This window comes from Parasteatoda tepidariorum, chromosome 3, assembly GCF_982258835.1.
Source record: "Parasteatoda tepidariorum strain Cologne lab strain chromosome 3, Ptep-v5.0, whole genome shotgun sequence".
Classification (NCBI taxonomy): Eukaryota; Metazoa; Arthropoda; class Arachnida; order Araneae; family Theridiidae; genus Parasteatoda; species Parasteatoda tepidariorum.
This window is the reverse complement of record NC_141757.1, coordinates 24,286,657-24,312,274: the sequence shown is the minus strand read 5'-3', so window position 1 is coordinate 24,312,274 and position 25,618 is coordinate 24,286,657. Positions and strand designations below refer to the sequence as shown.

General features: G+C 28.4%; 1 protein-coding gene across 2 annotated transcripts in view; it reads left to right on the top strand.

The window, feature by feature from the left end:
• LOC107443515 (uncharacterized) overlaps window positions 1–17,152 on the top strand; it is a 244,531-nt gene extending 227,379 nt beyond the window's left edge. The window contains exons 11-14 of one of the 2 annotated variants that reach the window (XR_015432458.1): window positions 459–609; window positions 1,508–3,206; window positions 6,078–6,236; window positions 16,451–17,152. Coding sequence is in view for 1 of the 2 variants with exons in the window: in XM_087158966.1 (XP_087015092.1) it covers window positions 459–609; window positions 1,508–3,203 (1,847 nt within the window). In the remaining variant the exon portion in view is untranslated. The remainder of the gene's footprint in view (window positions 1–458; window positions 610–1,507; window positions 3,207–6,077; window positions 6,237–16,450) is intronic. The other variant, XM_087158966.1, reaches the window with a different exon arrangement.
• Window positions 17,153–25,618: the final 8,466 nt, after the last annotated feature.

The window sequence follows — 25,618 nt, the reverse complement described above, 5'->3', positions numbered from 1 at the left end:
ACCAAGCTATAAGAACATACGAACTCAAAGATAATTTTTGATATATATATATATATATATATATATATAGTTTTACTTACATAGTTTTTCCTTTCTAATCTACCAAAATTGAGAAAATTTGATGATCAGAAATAAAAATAGTATAGATTTTAATGTATGAGTCACCATTTGTTGTTACGCCATTTTGTTAGATTAAGGGAAATTTCAAAATGGCCTTACTGTAATCTTGTCCAAAAAGTTTGGAGCATTGTTTAGTCGTTTTTGATTCGATGCATTTTTACAAAAAAAAAAAAAACCATTCAAATCCATTTTTCATCAGTCCTCAAAAAGCACATGATCCATTTTAAATTGAAAGAACCATGTGATTTTTGATGACTAATTGTTCTGTAAAAATCAAAAAAATTAAATTTGTCGTGTGTATTTAAAAAAAAATAATTACAATTTATTTAATTCCGCAGTGTTTGCTAGCAGTGATGGAACTGGAATAATAACTTACAGACTTCGAATTTGTAACGCAACTTACATATATCTGCAAAGCAAGGGCCAGATTAGATATAAAGACTCAACAAAGGAAGTTCGACAATTTATCTGTTGCAACATTTTGATCAGGTAATATTTTTTCGTAGCAATGATGCATAATGTTACAAATAAAGCAGCAACTCATATGTAATTTTTTTTTTTAAAGAATCGAAAATTGTTCAGATCAAATATCTATACAGAGTTTAACAAAATTATAAGATCACTGCAGCTTTTATGACTTGTATTATAAGTTGTATATAAATTTTCCGGAATTAATTTAAATAAATGAAATTAAATGAAGAACAAAATATCTGCCTTTAATTTTTAATAATCATAATTAAATATAAATATTTTATCAACAGTACAATCAAAATATAATCAACAACAACAATATAAAAATTTCACCCTTCAAATATCTGTTACAAAATAATAACATCGCTTGTTAAAAATGAATATGTTGACTAAAGCCAAAAAAGAAGTTGAGCCACCATGAGCTACTAAGACTCGATTTTTACTCAATCAAGTTTGCAAGCAAAGTTTTAGGAATTTTAGGAATTTTAGAATTTTGTTAGTGTTAACTATGAAATCATTAGAATTTATAATTTTATTCCAATCTTTTCTTTTTCCTATCAAAATTGGATGAATTATTTATAAAGATTCTCATCAAAAGGTAAAATTCAAATTGTCAGTTAAATTGCCTTGAAACATTTTTAATATCACTTTTTCTGTCATTGTCCTCGATAATGGTTTATCATATTTTGAAAACGTGTTTCTCGTTTAATAATAGTTTTCTAACTATTATTAAGCGAGTCGTGCGTTTAATAATAGCTTGTATGCTTAGTTTCCAATACCTTTATTTTTTATATTATTAAAATATGTATTAAAGTCCGGTAATTACAAAACATTCTGACTTCAAGTGATGTTATTAGTTCTTGATTATTAATTATCCTTTTTATTCATAAATGCGTAAATTTTCTTCTGTTTACAGTGATGAAGATGGTGATCGAGAGCTTAAAAAATTTCAAAATAGATATGCCCCACAGCTCAAGGAATCAAAACTGACACTTCAAGAAACTAAATCACCGACTAAATCATTAATCAAAGCTAATGATGACAGCCTGGCTACCAGGACATGTTCTATTCTAGTTGAGCATGACAACATCAAACAAAAAAGCTGCCTCCCAGTTATCGATGGTTCCATATCTGATGCACCCATGGACATGGATGAATCAAACACAACTGAAAATACAAAAAATAGTAGTGCTTATTTACACTTGAGCAAAATGAACTACAATGAAAACCGAAATCACTCGTTATCTTCAAGCTCTGAAATTTTCCCCCTGAGCTCTGCTGATAATTCTCTCAGAAACTCTATGGCTAATACATTTAATGATGATAATCAGGCATTTCAAATAATGAACTGCAATAAAACTGTATCGCCAGAAAGATTGAACTGTACTGTACAATGTAATAACACGACTTCGAGTTTTGATCCCATCAGTCCTGTACAATATATCTCATATTCGAATGATGCTCCTGTTTCTTATGTTGAACCTGTTTCTTATGATGCTCCTGTTTCTTATGTTGAACCTGTAATTCAGGAGAATGATGATTTTCCTGCCATTCTAAATTCTACCTTTCTTACATCAGACTTACTTTTGACTCCCGATGAATATACTTACGATGCTGAAAAAACTTTTTTCCAGTCTCAAAAGTATACTAGTTCCGAAGTTAATTACACGCAAAATCATCTTCAGGAGAACGTTGGCTCGTTCAATGCGTCCGACAATATTGAAATGGCACGAGACGACTTTATGATACCCCAAGGTGCACTTCAGAATTATGACACTATCAACTCCGAGTCTTTGAATATTCCTGATGAAACTTTCACACGCTTTGAAAATGATCACGGAAATGTAAATAGTTACGTTAGTCATAATCATTTCTCCACTTTCAATCCAAAAATTACTTTTGCTGGTGATAGCCAATCAGCTTTGAACACGAGAGTGGTGAATGCTGCCGTCAAGTCGATTCCCGATATTAGCTCCCAACAGAACATCGATTTAAGTTTTCTTGACCATTTGGTTGAAAACATCGCGCAGTTTGATGATTTTTATGAAAATGCCATGCTTTTTCCGAAGGCGAACCATACCGATCAACTTCAAGCCGAAACTGCGAGCATTATTTCTGGTACAGAAATGAACTGTAACATTGGTGTTTTAAATAATACTAATTGTGCTGGCGAGCTTGGATTATTCACGCAAACTAACTCAGATATGCATATCAGTAATAACACATATTCACCCGAGAAATTTAATGCTTGTTCACGTGATTCATATTTTACGTATGATAATAATAATTATGTGTGTGCTAATGAAATGCAAATGAGGAATTTTAATGCTGACTATTTTCAATCTCATGATTGGCCCCTGAAGGAAGATAAAATCCCTAGCAGCTCCACCAAGCAAAAGATTACCGATCACATTTATAGCCAATTTCAAACAAACGCAGCTATCCGTAATGAAGGTAGAGTTTACAAAGTGTCCAGAAAAGGATTGAATCATCTCCATCCCAGCATGAATTCACAATCATCATTAAATCACGCACAAAATGAATGGGATAATCAGTCAAGATATTCCCTGTGTCCATCATTTCAGGAAAGCATGCTTGGAAATCTAAAGTGAACCGTAAGTTCATTTTTACTGTATTAATTGTAACTGTTACAGGGTGCATAGCGTTTTTAAAAAGGTGCTTATTTTCGATTTTTAAAAGCCCTTTATAGGTGCTTTTTTCTTATGGGTGTTTTTAAAAAGTGCCTAATTTTCCCTCTTCCGAAATGTGATATTTTTCTTTACCATGTTGATTTTCGCCACAAATTATGCAAAAAGACATTGTCCTATTTAAGATTTTCACAATTAATTAAACCTCAATCTATTTCGGCGTACCGTCGGTCTGTAGTGTATGAAAACACCATTTGTTGTACATGTTTGATGAAATACTTGCGGGTCCGCACTTGCGTATACTGAGCTGGATTCAGTGGTAAAGATTTTTGTCTTTCATGTGCAACTCTGTTGCATTTTGCAAGAGATTCTCAATTTCAGACTTCATTTTCCGCCCTCTGTAATGGAGTCGAAAAATCTTTCGAATTTTTGCCGATTACGGGGACCTACTAAACACTGTCAATATTTTTTTGTCTCTGTCAAAGATAGAAAATTTCATTTCTCTTGTTAATTTCATCGTTGGTGACGCGACATCATCTTCGTCACTGGCAAGCAAATACAGCCGGATAAAACCATCATTTTGTCAAACACTTCTTAACTCTGTCTAATTATGATAGTTTTCCAAAGTGTTTAAAAGTATTTTTCGAATGCTTGAAAAGTGCTTAAAACATGCTTATTTTTTGTTGAAAAATTTTTGCTACCTGATGACCGTAGAATCTTTTTATTTTTATTCAATATTAGTAGAATCCGATTTACTTTATCGGTATCTTTAAGTATACTTTAACAGTAGTTTTAAGTATCTTTTTTAAGTAGTAGGGAGAAAAAATTGTCTTCATAGTAGTATTCCATATCTTATAACTCGGAATTAATATCTTCTGCCACCACAAGGTACTAAGAATTGTAAAATGCCGAATACATTTTTTCAGCTGATTTTCGGTATTCCCTTAGCGGTAATTTGATGCATTATCACAGTCATAGATATATCATTCAGCGTCGATTAGAATATAATTTCGTTCCAATAAGGATGTATGTTTACATAATTTTGTCTACTTCGTATTGAATCTTGTTATTGTTGAAACCCACTCTTAGACATCATGAGGCAATAATAATGTTTCCGCATAGTGATCATCTCAACCCAGGCCTCCCTCAAAAAATCTGATAATTATAAGAAAATACTTAATCCAGTAAATATTTCTTTCTGAAAAAAATCAAAACCTTTCATAAAAGAAATGATGGGCGATCGAGCAATATGCCGCCTCTAGAGAGAACGAAAAGCTTGCAATTAATTTGATATTTAGAACACCAGGGCGAACCCTTTAATAAAACCATTTGCAATTTGGCCATTAAATTTTTTTTCTTTTTTTCCTGCCAATGTCATGAAGGTAAGTTTAAGGACTCCAAGAAATCGAAACGCTGATTCGATTTTTCTTCAGAAAAAAAAGGCTTTTTTTCCCATGATGCTAAGAAATCTAATTAATAACCACTTTTAACTTATTTGTAATTCGCGTCCTTTTAAAAGCACAGTTCTTTTAAAAAAGAATAAAAGGTGGTAGCACATGGACGTCATTATTCGGATTTATTTTTCAATAACAGGATAGTTCTGTTAAGCATAATATAATTATCTGTGTCCAGATAATATATTAAGCATAATATATTATCTGGAATCGATGGTCCTTATTATCTTATTTATTTGCTTCCTTGTTATTTCTTATTTGTTTCTTTGTTATCCTTTTTTTTCTTAGTTATTCGTTTCCTTATTTATTTGGTCCTCGTTTTCTTATTAGTGATAGGTATTGAAAAGTAATATGTGATATTTACAAATGTGTACTACCACTGTTTTCATGTAACTATATAGGGCACATTTTGTAGTTAGATATTAATGTGGTTAAGTTAAATTAGGATAGTGAAAAAATAACAATAAAAAACTTCAAATAAAATATGTTCTTCAATTGGATTTAAAAGGATAAAAATCCATTTGTTTTCTCTCATAAAACGAGAAACGTTGGCTGCATCATTTTCAAAAAGCGAGAGGGAAATTTTTGTTAGTGATTTAAGTTTACTGTGAAAGTGATACACTCTACATTTTTCATTGTCAAAAATAGTTCCTTTAAAGTTCGCTTTAAAAAGCCTTTTTATCTTCTTTTTAATTTTACATTTTAAAAGGTGCTCACGTCAGAAATTATTTGGAAAATTACGTCAGAACTCTTGCTTACAACATTTAAAAAATAATTGTAACTTATATTATCATTAGACTCAAAGCTGCAGCTGAAACTTTTGCTCTCTAGTTGGTAAAAAAGTGGATGAAATTTCCATTCACGATAAATTTTATTTGGGAAATAATTTTGCTTGTAGAAAGTCTGAAAGAGATTAAAATTTTTGGTAATAGGACTTTTCCTTCATATTAAATTCCTTTTGGTGATAATATCTCAAAAAATCGGTTTAAACATATAATTTCAAACCACAAAAAACTCCAGTTGACATTTAATAATTCTTGATGGTCGAAAAATTTCCGTCGAGAGATTAAGTTGTATTTAATTCTACTTGTAGCCTAGGCCAGCGAAAGAGGCAGCAAGACGAGCTGTCGCCCGGAGCACTAAGTAAATAGTGTGCCGAGCGAGAACCCAAATTAATGTTCATTAAATTTATTCCCTCCTTTTATTAAAGTATTGTTTGCTTTAAAGTATATTAATATGCTATCGTTTATTAGTTATATATTCTTAGGTGAATTTTTTTTTATGGTTAAAGTTTTCTAAGTAAAAGTTTTACTAAATATGGAAAGAAGAGTGTGTTGCAGAGAAACCACTTGTTTCTTATTAAATAGAATGATTTATGATTTAGGAACCATCCAACAAACAAGTCAATATTCTTAATGCAAGAGAAAAACAGCGAGAGGAGTAATGATCTTGGAGAATGAGCTCTAATTTTGTGTCAATTGAGCCTGTGTGTCAAACGTATTCATATAATGTTAATTTGCTGATACAAATCTTAATATTTTGTGTAAGTATTAAGTTTTTTATACAAATTTTAGCGGGGTTTTTTTAGAAATTGCGACTTTTTTAAACAAAACCAAAAGGTTAATTAGATAATTACTAAGATCTTAAGTAAATTTCAAGTTGACAAGAAACATATACACCGAAGGGCCATTACATTATGACCACCCTGCTAATAACATGTAGGACCACCTTTAGCCCTCAAAACTGCTAGCACCCGCCGTGGCATTGATTCCACAAGGTGCTGATAGGTAGTCTGAGGTATCTGGTACCAAGCGCTCATCAACTGGTCCTGCAATTCCCTCACATTGCTAGGGGGTAGCGTGGCAGCACGAATTTGGTTTTCCAAGTAGGACCACAAATGCTCTATTGGATTAAGGTCAGGCGAATTTGGGGACCAAGACATGACTTGAAAGTCACTGGAATGTTCCTCGAACCAATCCATGACGATTCGACCCTTATGACGTGGTGCGTTATCCTGTTGGTAAACACCATCCCCCGCAGGAAAAACTGTTGCCATGAATGGGTGAACCTGGTCTGCAGCTATGTTCATGTAGCTTACAGACGTCAGGGATTGTTCTATGAGGATTATGGGTCCTAATGTGCCCCATGAAAACATTGTTCCTGGGCGAGAAACCATGAAAACCTGTGTAAGCCCATTGTTATAGATGGAGGGTGGTCATAATGTAATGGCTCTTCGGTGTATATGTAAGAGTTGACCGAATTGCATCGTCTACTTCCTCATAGAAAGGCGCCAGCCTGGCCGGAAGAGAAAGCTCCAGTCTCCACGACACCATAGAGTCCAGACGGGAAAAGTCCCGATTAAATTAATAACTCAAACTCTTTTTCCATAAAACTTATTTCCCTTTTTTTAAATTAAATGTTAAGTTTCATTATCAAACTACATTATCATTATCATATATATGGAGTTTGATACTAACATTATCTAACTCCATACATGTGTAACCCCATATATAAAAAGCATATATGTAAGTTTTTACAATGTTTCACATATTTTGTTTTTCGATGTATATTTAAAATAATTATTTAAATGATTTTTCTGGGAAACTAAAGTAAGACTTTTTTTCTCAGTACTTTGCTGATAGCGGGCTCGATAACTTCTTTATTCATCTGACTTATCTAAACGTTTATTATTATTGTATTTACTGTTGCACTTATCTTATCTATTTTTTTATCTTATCTATTTTTTTATATATATTTATATCTACCAATATTAGTCTGAGTAGATCTAAGCTTTCTCAAAAGTTTTTTTTTTGGGGGGGGGGATAATCACTTAATGTAACTATAACGACAGTCCGTTATTTCATTCATGTGTTTTGTTTCATTTATTTTAAACGGTTATATTTTTAAAATAGTATATTTCACATACATTTTATTACGAGTATGCTTGTCGTTTCGTTATGAAAACTGGCATCATGAACGGTTTTGGATACAGCGAGTGAATAAAGTAAAAATGAGAGATGAAAGAGTACTAATCAATGGATCTGTAAATAGAGGTGAATTAATACAAGTCATTAATGAATTTGTTTATGGCCAAATCAAAATGAAGGAAATTTTGTGAATTGGGCGATGAATGTGTTTATAAATGCATAATAATATTTATAAGGCATTTAAAAAAAAAAGATTTATTTCTCAAAATTGAGTTAAGGGCGCTGTTTTCATTCGCCCGAGGCACGGCATTTTCCTCTTCTGAGATAATATTGAATTAAATATTATCTCAGATAATATTAGCGCTCAGAAATTAGAAAGAGTATAACTGAGTGCCACTCGAATCATTTTCGAACTCAGAAATAGCTGCCCATCTGATATAGCACTGTACGAGCCAAACTTACAACCTTTGCATATGAGAAGAAGAAGAAACTTAGTAAAATACTACTATAATATATACAGCTACGGCCGTAATCATCGTACTTCCTTATATCTACACACTTGGCACAATAACCAAAGGCTTAAGAAACTCACCCCGTTTGGCCTGGCGGAATCTCAAAACTTGGTCTCTCGTGAGGTTGAAACTCAATGCTTAAGATCTTGTATTGATCCCTCAGAGGGACTGCCAAGAGTTTTTTTTTTTCCATTTTGATCTGATCTGAATTCCTCTGCAAACAAGCAAACTCATATCGAAAACCATCTTAGACAGTCAGCTCTGGAAATAATCAGTTGCATACCTAGCGATGACTTAAAATTTTTGCGGCAAATCATAAAATAAAACGCTTTATTTAAAATCAAAGTAGTCAATCGGATTTCGGTGGAAAATGAGCCGATATAGAGTTTAGCATAGATTCAAAACAATCATATCGCCATATGAACTCTGATAAATAAGATTCCAAATGAAATAACATTTCCAAACGTACGTTTACCAAGATAAAGTTTCATATCGTGGGAATTGGTACATTTTCGTTTTTTCGGTAAAATATTTCGCTCCTGAAAAAGTAAAATTGCATCTTGTTTTGTTTTCGGCAAATCCTAAAGACGAATTTTCGCAGCACTAAAAAATGGCGACAAAAAAGAATTGTTTGATTTCGTTTCGTCAGCATTCTTTATTTTACGTTTTTTAGTTTCTAAATAATGATTTTTATTGAAACTTGAAATTTTTTGATAAAAATTGTTGTCAAAAAACTTTTTTTACAAAATTAAATTTCATAAGATTTTGAGGCTTATGTATACTTTTTGCTCATTTTAATTTTTGAAGTAATATGATTCTTAAAACTATGGAATGTAAAGTTTAAATAGGCCTTTCATGTTATATCATTAAATTTAGTAAAACTATTTCTCGGGCATTAGGTTTTAACTCTTATAAGAACATACACATTTTTTTCTTTTTATTTACAAATATTTTCCGATGTGTTTTGGATGTTCCTTCTCTAAAAAAAAAAAAGAAAAAAAAAGAGAGAGATACCATTTTGTTTTCGCTTGCATAAGAAAGAATATCAAACATTTTTCTTTTTTAAATTTAATTAGCCACAATAAAGAAGGAACGTTGCAATGCTACACGCCACATTAAAGACGTCTCTAGAGTAACTGAATGACTGTTCATATAGAAATCGCAGGTACATAATCTCATACAACAACGCCCCCTATAGTTCCTTGCGATTGCTAATTTTAAATAAGTATTTAATATGAAACTTTATTTATCCAAAAAACAAATAGATAAAATCTTTCGAAGTTTTATAAAAAACAATGGATTCCCAACTAAAGTAATAAAATTCTATATAAAATCATTGAGTTAATCGTATATTATTGTAGATATATTCACTAAAAAATTTCTTTGTTAATTTATATAATTTTTCCACGTGCAAATCCATTTCGGGCAAATCCGTGGCTAAAATTATTTACTAAAAAAATTCTTTGTTAATTTATATAACTTTTCTACGTGCTAATCCATATCAGGCAAATCCGTGGCTAAAATTATGTGCGAAATTGGCAATTCATGTTTCTTTCTCTTTTCTATTTTCTACTTTTTTTCTTAAATAAATATTAATTTTCTAAGATTATTAATTGTCAACTTCTTTAAATTATCCAGTATAATATTACCTTGGGCACATCCATTTTCGGGTCCATCCTTGGTTACTAACACATCAAACGCATTTCAGTACTGCAGAGTAGGAAAGCACTTTAATACAAACACCTGTATTTACGGTTTTACCCCAATTTGCGGTTTTTTGTTTCATATTTTCTAATCTGGCAATCTTGTTTCGAAAATTTTTTAAATCATTCTTGAAAAATTTCCCGTTCATGTAAGTTCATTTGAATTCGCTACTCGCTTTATAGATTATGTTTTATTCTGTTTTTTCTTTGTTTTATTTTCTGTTTTTACGTGATATTTTTACTTATTGTGTTCTATTTTATTTGTTGTAATTTTTTTGTAAAAATTTTTTGAGTGCTTCTCACACTATTGTATTGATATATTTTGCTTTGGCTATATACAGTATTAGAAAGCGCTCTTTTTTGCGGATATAATCGTGTGAGATGATGAAAAGATTATATCTTTTATTTTCCGGATATTTTTAAAAAAAATTTTCCTTTTTTTCGGAATTTTTTTTCCATTTTCTTGTTATTTTATTTTTATTACTAAGAGGCTTCGCCCCCTGCTCGCTGACGCTCGCCAACCCCCGGAACTGCTTTCGCAGTTCATTTCGGATTGCTTCGCAATTCGATGCTCGCCTTGCTCGCTCATTGGATACGTTCTTAACGTCTAGCTTTTGTATACTTTTTTGAACACTGAAGTTCCGAAAACTTTTCACTGTAGAAAATTCTAAACCTGTGCATTTCAATATTAATTTGAAATTGAAAACAGTTCGCATATTTTTCTTAATCACACTATTCTAAATTTCAGTTGTTGAGAAAAGTAACTTTTGTAAGTTTTGTTTTGAAGTCTTTCCCACCAGAGGGCTAAAACCATGTGTTGTAAAACAATATGAAACAGTACTGAACACCGGATGCGTATTGACAAAACATACCGTAGATTATAAAAGGGTTGGCGAAAATTTCTATCGGCGTTGAAGGAGCGTCTCGCAAATCGCCAAACAGCTGTGTGCTTATGTTTTTGTTTTGTTTTTGGTATCACGTATCTATCATTCACCAAGTTATATTTGGGTGTGGCATTTCAGAGTTTCAAATAAGCTGATCTTCATTAGATTCTTCTGCATTAAATGAAATATAAAGCGTATTTTTTTGTTATAGCTTCGACATAATCGTTTGTATTTGTTAACATAACTGTGTTTATTAGCGTTTTTTAGAAGGTCGTAATAAAACTAAGATAAGAAAAATTATATATTATTATCTCCATAGCCCCTTCTGAATTTTCATAACTTTCATTAAATGTATTTCGAGTAGTGAACTTCTTTACCTACTCATCCACTAATTAATATTAATAACTTCATAATAACCTCTGATCCTTAATAATGAAATGATTATTACAATAAAGTTTGTTTACTTAGATGATTAAAAAAAAATTTATTGTTCAGCAGTGACTTTGTTACTAATTCTATATTCATTAATTAAACGTAATGGTTCTGCTCGATAACCATTTACAATTTTTTTTAAATTTTATTTAATTTTCGGTTATTATGGAATTCTTTAACTATTTTTCGACGTATAGATTATTTAGCAATAATGCGAAAAGCTGAAATTTATGAATGTATTATATTTATAAATGTTTAAGGTTTAAGAGAATTTTTAGCAGCTCATTTGTACTAATTATTTTAGTTGAAATGTTCATTATACACAGTTTTATAAAAATAATCATAAAATTCATTGAACGATTGAGTATTACATTTTAAAATGCAAGTAGAATTCAATAATCATTTCATTTTATAATTGTAAAACGGTAGATAAGTAACTTCGTTATAAAGTTTTACATGATACGAGAATATCATACTATTGCTTTATAATGAAAGAACAACATTTTAAGTTCTAAACTTTTTGTGGAAAAGAAAGAAAAAAAACGAAATTTTTTTCCTGTTATTGGTGTTAGCGATTAGAGAGTGTTTTATCGTATAAATATTAAGTCAGTACTGTTCCATTTTAAATGAAAATGCATTTTGCTCCGGAAAAAAAATTACTTGAATTTGTCAATAGAAATTCCCTAATTATTTCAGCAAGAACTTTTAAATTTCTAATCAAACTTTCCTTTATTATAATTTTGTGCAAATAATTATTATTAATAATATAAATGACTATTAAAAGGAATTAATTGAGAATCTTCAATTTTAATAAATTAACTGTTTACGCAATCAGATTAATAACTTTTTTCATAATTTACAAATGGAGAAAAAGTCTTTTACAGTTTAAAAGTGAAAAGAAAAATAAAGTTGAGATTAAATTTATAAAGTAAGCATAACTCGAAGGAGGTTGAAGTAAGAGCATTAAAATCAAAATTTCAAAAGAAAAAAAAATCACGTTTTAGTGTACAGTGAGCAATAAACGAAAAATCTAAAACTAACTTTTGATCTAATGATCAGATGTTTACGTTCTAGGACTCAAACTTTAGATTTAGAATTTCCTTATTTCCCTATCACCATTGTAGATATTTGCTTTTCACCTAACTTGCAAAATTATAAAGTTTAGAATTCCTTACAAAATCACTCAGGCGAAGTGATTGTGTTTTATTTAAATATTATTTAGAAAGAATTTATCTAAAAGTATTTCTTTTAAAGTTTTTATCAAACTTTTGTTTTTTATTTAACTATAGTTATAGTTATATGAGTTCTATTTACTTGCAGCTTATGCGCAATAAATAAAACTTATTGTTTTTTCTTCGTGTTTTTTGTATTTATTTATTATGATATATATATAAAATATCAAAATGCTTTTAAAATGCCATATAACATTTACTAAGTTTTACAATTTTATCGAAAATAAATACCGTGAATTCTATAAAATCTTGTGATTATGCATCAGAATAGCTATCTTTTTTCATGTCGAGCTTTGCTTGATCATTTTATTTTTCTTTCCCTTACCTAAGAAACTCGAAGTGAGGTGCAAAAGCAATTAACCCTACAACTCATCATAAATTTATAATGACTTATGAAAATTTGGTTTTAATACAAAACTGTCATACAAATGACGTTAAAACAGCTTTAAAAAAATAAATAATGTCAGATAAAAAGTTCGACGTCAAGATTCTAAAATCTTGGAGAATCAAAAATAATTTATTAATTGATTTAAATTTCCTTTTCAAAGGAGTTTAAAAAAACAATAACAATCTGTTTTCTTTGCCTAGAAAGCAACTCGAAAAATTATTTTGGTTGCTTAGCAACGAAGAGCACTACGTTTTCCCGTCTTGTCATTCATTATTTCCCCTTCTATGGCGAGGTAATTTGGCATATTTTTAAATACTTTTTACGACCCAATTTTTTTTGAAATTTTCTCTACAAGTGTATTTTATTTGTGTAAGTATTTTCTATTTCAAGTGTTCGGATTCCAAATATGTAAAAAAAAATGTATGTTTATTCAGAGAAAGTACGTTCTTGTGTCTGATCTCGTAACTTAATTAATAGTTAGGACTACTTAATTAGCATACTTGAGGTCACTCCCAGGAACCATTAAGATTGACACTTAGTTCGTGAAAATCCGATCATTAGAACGAAAGTTATTCAGGGTGATTCGTTTTTTTTTTTTTTTTTTTTTTTTTTTTTTTTTTTTTTTTTTCGGACTGTACAGGGAAATAAAACATGCGAAAGAAGAGGTACTTTTATGGAAGATCATTCCCAACTATGCCGGTATCATTTTTAATAAATCTTGTTTAATAGCACAAATAAAATTAGTAAAAAACTTCTCATTTTGAGCTTTCTTTTTAAAAGTACAAAAACTATTTAGAAAATTGCGTGAAACTTTTTAAATTTTTAAGGTATTGAAATCGAGCAATTTTTCATTAGTTGCCAAATACGATTTTTTTTAAAATTCAGAAGAAGGATAAAAAACAAATTTTACCGCGCATGCGCAGCATAAAAGTACTACTTTAGTTATTCATATCTTGCACAGTTTTAAAAAAAATTTCTCAAATTTTAAAGCATTCTTTTTGAAAGTAATTTTAAGTTGCTCCAAAAATTTTGTTTAATTTTATTCAATATGTTAAAATTTATAACAGAAAACGTACCGTAAACCGGGGCGAGTCTACCCATTTTTTCAGTTTGTCAACTTTCAAGTGGTCAAACTTTTGTAAATATTAAAGAAAAAAGGCTGTTAATAGGTGTTTCGGAATCGCTATATATCCCTCTTTAAAGCTGTGAAATCGATTTTAGAAAATATTAACAGTTACGCTGTTACTGTATATTTTTATAGAACTGCTGACAAATCTCTCGTATGGGGCGAGTCTATCCATTCTACTAAAATGAATGTTAACATTGCAAATAATCAAATTTTACTATTAAATTGTTATTTGAGTTACTATATAGGATATTTATGAAGTAAAATTCGATTATTATCGAATATCGGTATCGGTATTTGATCGATTATCACATTTTGATCACAGTTTTGTTTTTATAATCATTAACATTATAAAATGACAATTTTTTCTGATTATTGTGATAAAAATAGATTAAAATTAATATAAATGTACAATTAAATAATTAATAAATAATAATAATTAAAGATTATTAACAAAATCGAAATTCAAACATTGGGAATCATGAAAAATCGAACCATCTGTAATGATAAATAATAATTTATTTAACTTGCATTAAATAAAAAAAGTTAATTTTGTAATATAAAAATTGAAAAAATAGGTAAAATAAACATATTTTATATTTACATTTATATTTAACCTATAAATTTTCTTATTAATGATAAATTTATCAATGCAGAATTAAAATAATATACTCAAATTCATTTAAAATGACTTAATTTTAATGTAAACAAAGTTCTAAATTATATTATTATGCTTTATTAAAACTAAATACGAATGGGTAGACTCGCCCCGCGAATTCTGGCTTTTTGTTTAAAACAGCAAAACTTACATTCTATTTGTTGTTTTTTTTCATATAAAATTAATGTAATCTTAGTCTTAGATAAGTTTATCACTTAACCAAAGTGAAAATAGTAATAATAATAATATACTTACGGAGCACCAACTAAAAGTTTGCTGATTTTCAATACAAATCTCTCAAAGGACGTTTGAACAGGTCGGTTAAAAAGACACCAAATAAATAAAAACTGATCAAACTACTACAGCGTCATCTTCGTTAGAGTCTGTACTAAGTCCTCCGTCGGTAAAAAAAATTTTATTTGCAATTTAAAATAGTGAAAATTAAATAAAACTAAAATGGGTAAACTCGCCCCTGGATGGGTATACTCGCCCCGGTTTACGGTAAGACAAAAAAAAATTAGTTCTTTTTTAATTTCTATCTCTGCAAATATTTAAGCTAGGTTTACGAAATTTCGTGCAATTATTGCATATAATAACCAAAATAATTGTTACAAGCTACAAATTTATTGCTCAAATTTTTGGCATAGACTGTTTAAAACCACTATTTTCCGTTTGTAATTTATTGGTAGTTCTTTAAACCTCTAAAAGCTTTCAACTTTAAGAAAGATTAAAAAATGTGTTAGTATAGAAGTGTTTCTCAAATATTTTGTCCAACACTTGCTGTTGACATAGCATAAATAAAAATAACCCTTGAAAAAACCTTATATATATATATATATATATATATATATATATATATATATATATATATATATATATATATATATATATATATATATATATATATATATATATATATATATATATATATATATATATATATATATTCATATATATATATATATATATATATATATATATATATATATATATATATATATATATATATATATATATATATATATATATATTCATATATATATATATATATATATATATATATATATATATATATATATTCATATATATATATATATATATATATATATATATATATATATATATATATATATATATATATATATATATATATATATATTCATATATATATATATATATATATATATAAGTTCAAAAAGAAGAATAAAACAAGGAAAAATTATAGACATATGAAAAAAGGGGGTGGGAAATAATAAGTAAAAAAATAACAAACAACATTTTATTAAAAAAAAAAGTGAAATGTTAATTAAAAAGCCGGAAAAAAAAGATATAATCTTTTCTTCAGCCCACACGATTATATCCGCAAAACAGAGTGCTTTCTGATATTGTATCAATAAAGCCAAAGCAAAAAATATTAATACAATAGTGTGAGGAGCACTCAAAAAAAAATTTTTATAAAATAACTACATAAAAATAGATCATAAAAAGTAAATATAACATGCAAAAAAGATAATAAAATAAAAGAAAAAGAAAAAATAAAAGAAAAATAAAAAACATTAAAAAGGGGGACTATAAAGCGAGTAGCAAAGCGAGTATATATATATATATATATATATATATATATATTAAGCGATGCAAGTTGTATTGTTTTTTTTTTTTCATTTATTATTTTCGTTTTGATCAGCCTCGCTAAGTCTTATTGTTAAAATGTCCTGAGATACACACACACATATATATACATATGTATATAGTATGAAAGTGTCTATGACGAAATATGAAGACATGAAGGAATGAATAGCTCAAAAATGAATGTCATAACTAGAATAAAATATTAGATGCAAAATTAAAATAGGATATGAAATACCTGATTTAAATCATAAACCTTTTACTTTCAGCTTGGATGTTATGAACTCGAAGAAACCACGGTAATAAAAAATATTACTTTGTCTGAGCTCCGAGAAAGTTGGACAGGAACTTCATACAAATATTGTAAGTGCAATAGTTGACTGAGTTGAACTGTTTCTAAGAAACACTGGTTGATTTTTCTTAAAGAAAAGAAATGAAAAATATTTCTGTGGCTCTGAATCGCTCATATGTGTTTTTGTGTAATTCAAGTGTGTTCGTTGTCTGTATATAATTATTGTGTTTAATGTTGAAAACATCTGACAGATTTTCTTTTATTCGTGTACAAATCTCTAGTTTTTTTTATTTTATTATATGTAGTAAAACTTGAAATATATTTTTTTATTTGTTATATTTTGGCATCGTTAACTACTTGGTACTATAATTAATAAAATTATTTTTGTTAAATGTACTAGTTAATGGTCTAACAAGTAGAAGACTCAATTATTTTTGTTTGTATAACTTATAAGTCATTAATTTTACTTATAGGAATTATTTATACAAGTTTCGAGCATTTGTATAATTTTTGTGTTAATAATGGATTCTATCTGAATAAATTGTCACAAAACAGTAAATATTGTTTAAGCTTCCAACTTGTTTCGATAGCTTATTTGTAATTAAAACTAATATGTTGGGCAATACTTGTTTAAAATTTATTGCAATTTTTGCGAAGCAAATAAAATATTTTGTCCTTTTAACATTTGCTTGATAATAATTTTTTTTATCGATTCACACTTATCAAAATAAAATATGAATCTCCCTGACTAACTTTTAATAATTTCATCTGATTTTCATACTTTCAAGAGCTATCTTAACGTTTGTTTAAGGCTATGTTTCAAATATGTTGATTGATTAGATTAGGACTTGTGCAACAAAACAGGTAACTCCGATTTTTTAATGCAGTTTTGACAGCGCACAATATAGCTATTTCCAATCGAAGCATCTTCTCCTGTATGTATAATGGAGTGGAAGAAAATTACATATTCATACTGTTTTGTTTCCTTATTAAAAGTTCGGAAATTTAGAATTACTTCGTTTTTGCTCAGAGCGTGTCAATTTGAATAATTAAATTTAACTACAAAAGATGCTTTCTGACAATAAACTAACTCCATTTTTTTCCCAATAGATTCGGAATTCTGAGTCTCAAAGTATGAGAATAGTCCTAATGGCGTTTGCAATGTACAAAATTTAAAGTATAAACGCAAGATAACGAAACATTTTCAACGTTTTATCCTACCGAACTGAAAATATTAGATCCAGCACAAACAAAAGATTCTTGATCCATCTATCAAAACCAGACGGCATCATGTACCATATTTGTAGGAGAAGAAACTCCATGTTTCTATGCAATTCTCGGAAATTTCCCTTCTAAAAAGCAGCGAAACTTCGGAAATGGTAGATAAGGCTTTTGTAGAAAAAACTGGTCGCAAAGTTGGTCAACGGTCTCTTGGGTAATGATAGCAATTTTCCTTTGCCTGTAAGTTGTTAGGTGCTGTTCTATGATTAAAATTACCAAAAATTTTTTGCGTGGTAAACGAAAAATAACTACAGATTTTCATGCTTGAAAGACGCATTTTCATGTTGACATATTCCATGTTGCACAGTCTTATTGCCGTCCGTCTTTAATTGAGTATGTGATTGGAAAAAAAACGCACCAATTTATCAAACTTGATCCCCGTTAATTAACAAGATTTTTAATAAAAAAAACTTTTAGTCTTTATGTTGAACAGAACATTATTTATTTTTTAAAATTATCAGGAAAAAAAATGCGTTGATCTGTTAAATTTGCTCTCTTTAAACTGTTTCATATTTTTTTATTTGGAGAAACGCATACATTTTTAAAACCTGTATATTAATGTTTACTTAAAATAACTAAGACTCTCATTTGTTATTGAAGACAAAATTGATGAGATTTTCTAGAAAAAAAAAATTTGCAATTTTTTATTTGGTTGCATTTAAACTAAAAGTATTGACATAAATAATAGAAAATGAAACTATTAAAAAATAATATTTCTTAAAAACAAAAGTTGGTCTTTATTTTCTTTAAAAAAATAGTTATTTGGCTGAAACCAACCAATCAACTAAGTATTATACATTTAACAGTTTCATAATGTTTTTAAAACTCTATTTCTTCAGTAGATTTAATTTATTTTTAAATAAAAAGATTAGTACTTTTTATATTTTTTATATTACTCTAATATATATGCACTCTGTTCAAAAGAATAATTTTACGTAAAGAATGCATATCCTGGGTTCCTTTCAATTTAAATCGTTAGACAATTTTCGTTTTTTGCTTTTCGGAACTAACACTAAGTTTGTTATTGTATTGTTGGTAATCTTGTGGAATGTTATGTTTATTGTAGTCTATTTATCTTATTATAAAATTTATTCAAGTAATCTACTCTATTTTATATAATGTTTATAATATGGATAAAGGATGTAAAATATGTTTTTTTTTAATTGATCTTTACAATTTTATCTATAAATTAAAATAGAAAGCATAATTAGGATATAATTTATAGGATAATAATTGATTTCGAAAAATATCGGAAGCTATGAATATTTATCAAAATTTGTATGAAATTACAGAAATTTGATTATCAAAACTTAACAGGTTTCAATAGCTTAGTATCATATATATTTTTATCTAGAAGATAGAATATCTATAAAACTGGCTACAAAATAATATTTCACACTCAAGAAAGTCTTGTTAGTGGTTAAGAATCTACGAGGTATCCTTTAAAAGATCAATATGTATTTTGCACTCAGAAATAGTGTTTCATAAAATTAAAAAAAAACATGACGAACTATTCTTTATTTGTTAATAAGTAATTCCGGGATATTAAATTTCAGCTTTGCAGAAACTTTGACTTTTCAATGTTTTTTTTTTTTTTTTTTTTTTTTTTTTTGAAATTGCTTAAAATATTTAAAATTGATTTTACGAACTTGCTTTCTAAACTGATCTCATTGGTTAATTTATTATACACGGAAAAATAGCACTCAAGTATATTGTTTCTTTGTGGTGTCAAAACACATTTTGATTCTGGGCCTTTAGCCGACGAATTCACACTGCTTGCAGAGAAGAGACAGGCTTAGCCCGCACCCTGGCCCGACAGCTTATTTAGCTTAATATTTTGATTTATTATTTTTGTTTTCGTCCTCATGGAGTTTCAGTTCTTTAAGTTTTCCTCTTCTCTTTTTCTTCCACAAGTCGGTGATAGAAAAAGATTTTAATTTACTAATTTCCTTGTTTAGACATCTAAGGCGGAGTCACATGATCTCAAAATTTGGTCTTCATCCGACGTATATCTTGCCTCTGGCTCTAAGTATTCCTATGCACCTACCTTGGGCTCGGATTTAAATCCTTGGCACAAACCTCCAAAAGCGAGTTCATCTCTAAGTGTTCGGTATCTTCTGCTGTCAGGCAACTCTCTGTTTTGAGTTGTTTAAACGCCTTTTGAACTACAAAATCCATTTTAAAGGGAATTTTCTGAAATCAGAATTCATTTCTGAAAGTCCGAAACAGACAAGTAGTTTCATGAACTTGCTTCTCAAACGAAGGAAGATGAAATTAATATTAGCCACAGTATTTTGATAAATCAGTTTGCTACCTAAGGAGACATGAAAAACGATATTTAAAAATCTATTCCAATTTCTTCAGGCATTCAATTTTAATTTGAGGTTTTTATTCCATCTTCCTCGAAGCGGTTTGTCTGTTTTTGATAAAATTTTTGTTTTCTTTCTCACTTAAATAAGGATATTTTTTTTATAAGCGTTTTTTTTAATTAAATTATTTTAATGTTTTTTATATTTTTGACTAAATACAGTTTCAACCCTAAAGACGGAAACTAATTAATTTCCTACCAAAACCACCTCTATTATATAAAATGAACCTTTTTTAGTTTTTGTTAAGAAGCTAAACTATTTTTGAGAATTGCAACTATCTTTGAAAAATCATGGGCCTCGGTTTTACTTATTTGTTCTCAGATGTATTAAGTCCTGTAAAATTTCTGAAAAAGAATCTTAGGGATTTTGAAAACAAAAGGCTTAGTTCTGGTTTTATTTTTATGCATATTATATCTGAAAATTATTTTGAATATCATACATATTATATCTTAATATTATTGAATTATCGAACGGCGAAACAATTTTATTTCATATTACGAAGGGATACAACCGAATAGATACTGTTCGTACTACTAAATGTTCGAAGCAATTGTAGTATATTTTAGTTTTAAAAGTAAACAAATGTATCTATAAATATTGATTTTCCCCCCACTTGGCAGTATTCTTCCTCCAGGAATGTTTTTAAACACTCTTTAAAACAAAAAAGGTGCTTAAATATTATTGAAATATAGCTGTGCAATTTATTTTACATTGTATAAATATATTATGCGAAACATAGTTTGCATCTTTAACGAGCTTTGTCGGATACATTAGAATAAAATATTTTTATGTACTTATATAAATGTGAGTTATCAATGAGCTTTAAAGACAAAAAATGTGTTACCTGTTTCTGAACTCTTAGAAATATCAGAGTAGTGGACTTCAGAAATTAAGAAGTGTTACTTATTTCTGAAAACTTAACTTCTATTGAAATTTATTAAGTTAGCGGAATATTTAATATCAAATCGATAAGCTACAGAAATTGAAAATTGTTCCCTGTTTTCTGAAGTCCCTTAAATATTCGCGAATCCAAAGAGCTTCAGAAGCGGAAGAAAATATTTTCTGTCTCTGAGCTTTATAACTATCATGTTAATGAGCTTAAAATGTATCACGTGATTCAGATGATTTACTGCTTTCTTTTTTCTTGAAAATTAGTTTTAGAGTTGAAAATATTGTAAAATTTAAATTTAGTTGAAAATAATTTTTAAAAATGGTGCTGAGTATTTAAAATATTTTTTGGAATAAGGTATTATGATCAAAAATAGTTTATATAGTTCAAAGACAACGCTTTATATTTGTAGACTGTTTTTATCGATCAAAAATAATTATAAAGAGAAATTTATATAACCTATGTCATAACTAGCCCATATCAAATTAGCAGTTATCAGTCGATAGACCTGTTCAGTTTAAATACGATATTTGAACCTTTATAATGGATATACTACTGTTAGCATTATATTGAAAGGAGAATTCAAAAATCATGTAAATATGCTTTTAAAAGTAATTTTTATGTTAAGTTTTTAAAATTATATATTTTTCTTCCAAGAGAAAAAGGTTCGCGGTATGTTTTAAATCAATTAGAAATTTAAATTAATTAGGAATTTAATTTAGCTAGAAAAAAATATTTGACTTGTTTTGCACTTATAGGTAAACAATAATTATAAAATAATTAATTGGAAGTTAACAGTTTTAGTAACTGTCTTAAAAAGTGTGTAATTTTTTTTAAAAAAATATGAAAAGTTTGAAATTTGTTAAACAGAATATTGATATAACTGAAGTAATTTTTAGTTCGAAATTTAATTATGCCGGAGCAGAGAAAGGGATTAAAAAATATACATTTAAGAAAAGTAAAAATATTAATAAAATTTGTTATATAAGTTAATAACTAAAAGAAATCATTCGGCAATTAAATGAGAAAAATGCATTTGCATTTAATTTTTTTTTTTTTTTTTTTTTTTTTTTTGCTCTCTACTTCTGCAATCTCCTGAACTTTGCAGAAAAAAGCAGAAGTTCTCGAGTTTGTAAAAAGGACATCGGAGTTTCAAAAAAAAAATTCTTTCGAAATTTTGGATGAATTTCTTCTTTGACTTGAAACTTTTCAATCAATTTTGCTTTTAATTTTTCACTGTATTATATTTAAGTGTTTATCACTTGAATATCATATTAAAAAAATTTTCGTATTGCTGTTTTTTGTTTCAATATCAAGAAACCCCCACTAACGCCATCCCTGAATTGCTGTTTCATTCATATTTAAGATAATAATTAATGCGTGATCTGTAATATTTTTAAAAATTTTAACAGCAAAAACTTTAAATATTTTGTTGCTCATTGAAAATTGATTTTTCTGAAACATTAATATTTTAACTCGTTACTAAACAGATGAACTCAGTTGAATGTAGTACAGAACCCGTTATCCGGAAATCAGAAAACCAAAAAACCGGAACGAAATTCGATTAGTTTTCCCGCCATTATAAAAAAAAAAAAAAAATTTTCCTCATAAGATTTTAGTATTTTTCTTTCTTTTTTTAAAGATCATTTGGATCATCACCTTACCATCATTTTGGAAATAATCATTAGTGTATTATTTCATCGTTTTTTCTTCTTTTTCAGATTATTTCCAATTTTTTTTTTAGTTGGGTTTAACTATAAAAAAAACGGCTTTTTGTAGCGATTCAGAAAACCGGAAAAATCAGTTATCCGGAATATTGATGGTCCCGATCGTTCCGGATAATCGGTTCCCTACTGTATATAGTTTCAAAAAACAGCATCCATTTCTGATTTTTTTTATATTTTTTTATTACAGTTCCAGTTCGAGAACTTTTATTTTTTTTTTTTTTTTGTCTTTCTCCTATTATCAACATTGATTGTAGGAATGCATTATCTCGACCTGCCACATCGTAATAGAATGCGTTTTGATTAAAATTTCTTATTTTGTTGCCAATTTTAAAAAAAAAGAATTTCTTGAAAATAAATATTTTAACCCGTGATTAAACCGATAAATCTAATTGCCAAAAAACAGCATTTGCATCTGATTTTTTTTCTATCAGTTCAAAAATATTTATTCTTTTGCAGCTGTACTGATTATTGATTGAATGTATGTATTATCTTTCACCTGCCACAATAAAATTGAAATTTTAAATAAATATTTATTGAATTTTACAAACTACTACCTTTTAGTGTTTTGCATAGTTTGAGTGATAATTAAGTGGTAGTGAGTTTGTTTTGGTGTGGCAATACGATCAAACTACTATCTTTTAAGTCTAATTTTGCATAACTAGATAGTAAGTTTATTTTTAAGGACTTTGCGTTCATACTACTATCATTTAGTCTAGTTTTGAATAACTAGATAGGGCTGTGAGTTCATTCCAGAGATGATGGAGTCTTGTTATTTGTAATCTGAGTAACTGATACTAAATTGCGCCAATGGGAGAAGCCCATCAGGGAAATCGGTATCCTTCTTTTATCGACAAATAGAACATTTTCATTTTAAAATTATCTATATGTATATAATCTGTGTGTGTGTGAGTTCAACGTTGAGTTGTGTTGTAGTACAAATTACAAAGTGTATATCCCCTTCCATTTGCTAAGATACCTTTTTCCTTTTATCACCTCCAACTTGGTGTTAAATTTTTTATTTCATTTTCGCTACGTTTTAGCAAATTTTTGATGATGGGTTATCATTCTATTGCACAATACTTTAAAATAAAATATAGGAAATAAAGGCATCGCTTTTATGGATTCGGAGATATGGTGTTTGATAACATTTAGAACTTTTACCGACTCATTTTTTAAAAGAGAAAACTAAAGAAAAAAAAATTATGTGGATTTGCAAATTTTGATAGGTAATTGAACTCTTCCTATTTATTTACTAATAATTTCTTGTTTACAAATAATAAAATCGCTTTTATTAAATGAAAATGATAAAGTTGATTTTGATTCTTTTGAAATTTCTATTAACATTTACGCTAAAACAAACGCTTTTTTAGAGAAGTCTGAAAACGAACTAAGACAAATCTAATTAAGATGTACTGTGATGAGACAACAGTGAATTTTCTAAAAAAATTTTTATATGTATTGCTTTGTTACAACAGCAGATTCCCTATTAACTTTATTAAGATATATTTAGAGAATGCTACACATTCGACGAGCAAACACTTTTCACTTTAATGTCTTGATCTTATTTCAAATTTTTCATTTATTTATTTTTTTTCTATTGATTTATTTCTGTTATAAATAAAGCAAAAAGTTATTTTTGAAAAGCATTTATCTAGGAATTATAAGAAATAACTCATATCCGTATTTATTCTTCGATTAATTTAAAAAGAGCAATAATATCCGCGTAGCATATAAATACACATTTTATTCAACACACAAATCAATTCTATGAAAAAAATGTTGTGCAATATTTAAATAAAATGATAATTTTCTTAAGAAAAGAAGTGTATTCTTGACGAAAAGAACGCCTAAGAATTTTACGAATTGAAAACAAAAAGTGTTGCCATATTCTCCTACTTTAAAAAAATGAGTCATATTTTTTTTCGTGCTGTAAAAATAGTGGGAAACTATTTAATTTCCCTTAGAAATTCTAATTAACTCTAACTATAGAGTTGTAATAATATAGTTCAATTAGGAAAAAAAACTTCTAAATTCTAAAATAATGCCTTCTATATCCCCTCAATCTGATAAGACAGCAGTGTGCTATTCTTTATGGCTTTTAAAGAGACTTCACAATAGAATAAATACTTGTGTGGGGTTTTATTATCGACTATGTCAACCTTCATCTATCAAAAGGTGCCCCTGGATAGAATCAAGTTAACATGTCTTATATACTAGTGGAATTCATTCTTCGAATTCTATCACAGGTAAAATTCTGGAAGGGGAGTAATGTGGCGAATTCTATCACAGATAAAATTCTGGAAGGGGAGTAATGTGGCGAATTCTATCACAGATAAAATTCTGGAAGGGGTGTAATGTGGCGAATTCTATCACGGATAAAATTCTGGAAGGGGAGTAATGTGGCGAATTCTATCACAGATAAAATTCTGGAAGGGGTGTAATGTGGTGTAACTACCACTATAAATATTAAATACCAATTCACAACTATATAAGATATGTTAACTTGATTCGATATATATAGAGGTACCTATTGATAGATGAATATTGACATAGTCAATAATAAAACCCCAGTAAATGATGACCAACATCATATTTAACTCTTTATACCACTCTGAGAATTGAGTTCCACTTATAGAAAAGAGAAATTTTAATGACTGATTATTTCTCAACAGAGTTCACTTATTGGAAAAGATTTCAAGTCTTGTAATCAAATTGGTTGGTATCCCCCCCTAATTGCATAATTCTATTTATATGTGGAAAAACGTATCTAGGACATATGGAGTTTGTTGTAAAGAATTGTTAGATTTTTAAGTTGAACAAATGTGTTTATAAAAATAATTATTAATTGTTGTAAAGAATTGTTAGATTTTTAAGTTGAA